The sequence below is a fragment of the Cynoglossus semilaevis genome, chromosome Z (assembly GCF_000523025.1).
Source record: "Cynoglossus semilaevis isolate Cse_v1.0 chromosome Z, Cse_v1.0, whole genome shotgun sequence".
Taxonomy (NCBI): domain Eukaryota; kingdom Metazoa; phylum Chordata; class Actinopteri; order Pleuronectiformes; family Cynoglossidae; genus Cynoglossus; species Cynoglossus semilaevis.
The window spans coordinates 19097058-19102372 of NC_024328.1; the positions used below are offsets into that span (position 1 = coordinate 19097058).

A 5315-nucleotide genomic window follows, 5' to 3' on the forward strand; every position below is an offset into this window, starting at 1 on the left:
CTGATTCTCCTCTTATCTGCTGGCTGCTGCTGTCTCCTGAGGCCGGCCACTCATGCCCCACTGCTTTTCCGCCCGGACACAAACCTCCAGAGTCTGCTGGCTCTGAGAAGCAATCTCAGTGGTCAGGGCATTTCCTGCCCCACGTGCTCAGGTAAGTGTGACTAAATAAGCTCCTTATTTTAAGGAAACTTCCTTTAAAAGTATAATTAATGTATAAAAAGGGAAAAAAAAAGTAAACTTTAATGATATCCAAAACAAAATATCTGAAATGCGCATGGTTGTTGTGAAGGTGTGTTCATGGAGAAGCCCCACTCTCTGTACAGCCGCTCTTCTGTATCAGCACTTAAGTTTTCTACACATAAGCAAACTTCAAGCTCTACCACCTCTAATGCTCCTCGAAGCTCAGCACAACCAGACTCCAGAATCAACCAAACAGGTAAAGCATTCAGTACATAAAAGTCATCCTCGTCCTCATTCAGTGCTTTTTCCACTGCAGCTGAAATATTGCATTTTGTGCTGTTTTTTTTCTAGGCTCTTTGCTGACGGTGCACATATCAAAACTGGACCTTGGAGCCTCTACAACTCTCTACCGCTACTCCCTGAACACCAGCACTCCTTCCCCATGGAAGCTATGCAGCGCAGAGCACAAAGAGGTGTCATCATTTCAGGTTCGACAGCAGAAAGTGTTGACTTCACGATATCTGTATAATTAGACCCAGAGTGTGGTGCTGCTAAAATAGCTTATGACCCATCTTGCTTCATCCAAATAGGCTTATAATCAGCCCCACAGCAATTACACCACCAGAATGACAGTGTGTGTTTCCCAAGTGTACCATCCGTATCCCAGCTGGATGATCACATCTGGCTCGTGTGAGTCCCATCATGGCTGGACGCCAGAGTTTTCCTTTTATGTAGCAATGAGTCCTCAACAGGCACACAGCAGGTGAAAGCACAAATTAAAGGAAAAGTCTGCGTCTATTTGGAGGAAATGCCATGGTATCACAGCGAAGAATCATTTTAACTTTGCTCTTGCTGACTTCATAGGAGGCTGTATTTTTCACAGCAACGCCTGAGACCTCATCCCAGCCGTGTGTGTGTCAACCCGCCTGGCTGTGGATTTAGCTCCGGGCCTGATGGACCCACACAGGGAGTCTTTTATTCTCCTCTGTCTAGTGGTGAGAGAAATACCAGAGTGTAACATTGTTATTCTTCTGTAAAGAAAACTGCTGTGTTTCTGTATTGATAGGTAACTGTGTCTTACATTAATTTTCATTTTAACTGAAAACAATTAAGTTTTCATATTAAACATGTTATGGTTGCAGTCTTTGATTCTCCTAAAGGAGTTTTCCTCAGGAGATATTTTTTACAGAGTGCAAATAAACAACTTTGCTGTTCTTCTCCTTGCTCCTATTTTAAAAGAGTCTTCATCTGCCTCCAAAACGAACCCATCCAAAACATTCGGCTACAATCCATGCAGCGGTGGCGTGTGCAGACAGCCGGCGGTGCGTCCTCTGGTCGACACTGGGGCCATGGTTTTTGTCGTGTTTGGGATCCTGGGAGTCAACCGCTCTGAGCACAGAGACAACCATGTCATTGGAGATATGGTGAGGGTTGCACCTGTGCCACTTAGGGATATTACCCATCAAAACAAATTTACCCAGGAAGGTTGAGAAAAAAACAAAACAAATGTGCACTTCTGACATGCGTCCCAATTTCATCCTTTAAAGGGCAGCATTATATTGGATCCAGACTTTGACATTTTCCAGGAAATGGGACATCTCTGCAAAATCTGTAAAGCCATTAGTGCAAACACACAGCTGGTGAAGCCAGGAGGAGCACAGTGTCTGCCTGCAGGTACCACGCAGCAGCAATACTAATGCACAGCAAAATATGATTATATATAAGAAAAAAAGCTCCCTTGGGGCATATTTTAAATTAAAGTACCAAGTACTCATATTTGAATATCAAGTACTTTTTAAAATCCAAAAAGTGTCTTATTTACAAGGTCACTGACAAAATATGATAATGTTGAATTGTATGGAATGAAAGCCTTCAAGGGTTGTGTGATCTCTTCTTCTCTCTCTCCAGGCAACAAGCTGTCTTCTATTCTGCCTCTGCTTCATCCAGACTGTCACTCTCTGCCTGAACCAAACCTGCTCCCAGGGCAGCTCTCTCATGGAGCGGTGGGAATGATCGGAGGAAAGGTCTGCTGGATCTCCATGGCCTTTGAATCTGTAAGATGCCTTTATCTTATGGCCTTTTACTTCTTAATACATTAAAGGTACACCAGTAGACAACTTCTTAAGCTATCTGGAATCAGGATTGTGCTATTAGTGCAGATTTTGATACACAATAAAACTCTGGCAGACTTATATAACTATGTCCACATGTCTCAATGCTCAAGTTCAGTGTTTTTCCACGCAGGGTAACCTGAAATGTCAACTCTGTAACTGCAATGTGGTAAAAAAAAGGTGCCAAAAATGTGTGACCCCACCCACACTTCTAACCTTAACAATATCTCTAACCCTAACGATAACCACTGCTCTAGTTGCTCAAATGTGATTGTTCACCTGACATGTAGTGGCTGGCCATATTTCTTTGTTTGTTTTTTTTGTCCTATGCCACATGTCCCTTTATTCATGAAGATTTAGTTAAAAACAAACAAGTGCAAAGTTAGACCTAAATCTGTCTCTAAAATGGATTGGGTTAATATTCCAATGACACATGAAACAACAATTGTCATCTCTCTTGTCTCCTAAGACCACATACAAGGGGAAATCCTCCTTTCAGACCTATTCTGATTTCCTCCAATGGGAGAACTTCATCCAGGAGCAATTGGCCAGCCTTCCACAGTCTTCTGCTCTGCAGCGAGGTTTCCAGACCTGTGAGCACTGGAAGCAGATCTTCATGGAAATCATAGGCGAGTGTCATTTTCCTGTTGTCTTTAACCTCACCTTAGGACAGAAGGAACTGAGCACAGGTGTTCATGTGGACTCAGTGGTCAAAAGGTCAAGGTGACTCTGAGGTCACCAAAGCAGGTGTTACGATGTGATTTGATGATAACCCATGAGTGGAATTGTTCAATTATGGTAGATGATGAAGTGATGACATTTTATGTGCTAACAGGTAAAGGTCAGCTGCAGTGTGTCATAAAAACATTTCTCACAGAAAGCAGAGTGCAGAACTACAGAAAGACTTGTTTTATTATTATTATTATTATTTATGCACTGTTTTTTTGTAAATAGAAAATAAAAAATAAAAAAATAGGTCTAATTTGGATGACAATCTGGAGATAAATTTAAAAACGTATGCGCCGAACTAGAAAGCAATGCAGGTCATTTTTTTATTTTTAACAACTATTACAAACATCTTTGTTCCACCAGTACAGTATCAGCAGATTAAGGTTACGATGGTTTCTGTATGTTTGATATACTAAATAAATAAATAAAGCTGCAGACTGACAGTTTGTTGTTTAACCATTTATTCAACCTTTAGGTGTGGAGAGCGCCCTCTGGAGTTTGCTGCTGTCTCTTGCCATTTGTGTGGCAGCGGTGTCTGTGTTTACTGCACATCTTCTGCTGCTGTTGCCAGTGCTGATTACCATTTTAGGTGAGCAAAGGCATTAAACGGTTTAAAAAAAATTTTTTTGCCACACAACCATTGCCTATTTTTAAAGAAGAGAGGAAGTGATTCACTCCAGAAAGCACTACCTCTAGGGAACGAGTGTTGATGATTTAGTCTACCTGACAGTGACTCTTTTTTTAGTTATTTTGTGCTAAGTAAAATAATGACATCTAATAATACAGTGTTAAAATATTTTCCCTTTTAATAATCCCATTTAAATTACAGTAAAGTTAGATTTTTTTTAAAAATTTCATTTGTATTTTTGTTGTTCTTTTTTTTTTTTTTTTTACCATGCACAGGAGTGATTTGTCTGGTGGTGGCACTAATGTATTGGTTGGGCTGGGAAATGGGAGCAGTGGAAGCGATTTCTCTGTCTATACTGGTTGGATCTTCAGTGGATTACTGTCTGCACCTGGTAGAGGGTTACCTGCTAGCTGGAGAGAACATGCCGTCTACACCTGCTCATAACTTGGTATGACCGTCGGAACACATATGCCTGTTACTTCAATCATCGCCCACAACTTCAAATGCCTTCGGCTTGTTTTTGTTTGCTTGCCTGAATCATGCTAATGAGCAACATTTTGGGTTTAATTAGGCAGGAATTGCACTGCAGGCTGATGGACAGAGCAGCTTGTCCCATTAATTTGTTTTGTTTGCAGCAGCCTTCGGTCGAAAGGCAGAGCCGGACCCTGGAGGCAGTGAACCATGTGGGCGTTGCCATAGTGTCCAGCGCCGTCACCACAGTGATCTCCACAGTCCCTCTCTTCTTCTGCGTCATTGTGCCTTTTGCCAAGTTTGGACAGATAGTGGCCATAAACACAGCCGTGTCCATTTTGTTCACCATGACCGTGACTGTTGCAATGTTGGCATGCATGGCCCCCGCCTGCTTTAGCAGGCCCCCCATGGCTGTGCTGAAGGCCAGCCTGGCAGTAATAGCAGGAGCAGCCCTGGTAGGAGCTCTGTGCTGGGTTGGACGGGGGGTCGGAGCGTTGGCCTGGCGATCAGCTGTCAGCACATAAAACACAAAAACAGCCAATAATTCACATTGATGTCAGGCAGACCAGGTGGCCCTGGAAGCAAAGTTGAAAAAAAAAATCATTTTTTCACAAATAGTGATATTATTTAAAGTTACTGAGTAGTTTGTTTAGTAAAAAAAATGTAAACATCTAATCCAACCTAGTCCAACTTCTTCAACTTCAAGGATTATACTTCTATCCAGTTTTCTACTGGATACTCAAACCTAAACCAACTGTCACAAAGAAAATGTGTTGACAGACTCTTAGTATGTGCTGTTGGTGAGAATAAAGTAGCATGTTGTAGGTTATTCTGAGACTCTGGGATTAAGTATTTATAGTAAAAGCGCTATGAACTTGTGTTTGTTCAGACAGTCACACACACTTTTGGAACTTCCTGTTCTGATTCCTGTGTGGCATAGTCAAATGACCTGCTTGTGGTTGTAAGAATGTATGGCTCGATTCCCCAGGTAGCTTTTCTTAATGAACTTGAGCTCCAGTAGAGTCTTGGTGCCTTCTGTTTTTACAGGAGTGACGGTCATATGTGATAATATCTGGCCTCTTAACGAGCGGTTCTTTGGACACAGCAACACTGATTGCCCTGTTGACACTAGATTTATACTAGATTTTTACTGCTGAGGTACAAACACGCACACACTGATCTTTTTATTTATATGG

The 5315-nt window shown here is 41.9% G+C and overlaps 1 protein-coding gene across 1 annotated transcript in view; it reads left to right on the plus strand.

Annotated features, from left to right (window-relative positions):
- Window positions 1–5158, plus strand: part of disp3 (dispatched RND transporter family member 3) — an 11086-nt gene extending 5928 nt beyond the window's left edge. Inside the window, exons 9-20 of the mRNA XM_025053477.1 lie at window positions 1–151; window positions 290–436; window positions 532–668; window positions 771–943; window positions 1045–1175; window positions 1420–1604; window positions 1728–1854; window positions 2089–2234; window positions 2761–2920; window positions 3496–3609; window positions 3924–4096; window positions 4284–5158. The exon at window positions 1–151 is cut by the window's left edge and continues 10 nt beyond it. Of these exons, the coding sequence (XP_024909245.1) occupies window positions 1–151; window positions 290–436; window positions 532–668; window positions 771–943; window positions 1045–1175; window positions 1420–1604; window positions 1728–1854; window positions 2089–2234; window positions 2761–2920; window positions 3496–3609; window positions 3924–4096; window positions 4284–4643 (2004 nt within the window). The 3' untranslated portion in view covers window positions 4644–5158. The remainder of the gene's footprint in view (window positions 152–289; window positions 437–531; window positions 669–770; window positions 944–1044; window positions 1176–1419; window positions 1605–1727; window positions 1855–2088; window positions 2235–2760; window positions 2921–3495; window positions 3610–3923; window positions 4097–4283) is intronic.
- Window positions 5159–5315: the final 157 nt, after the last annotated feature.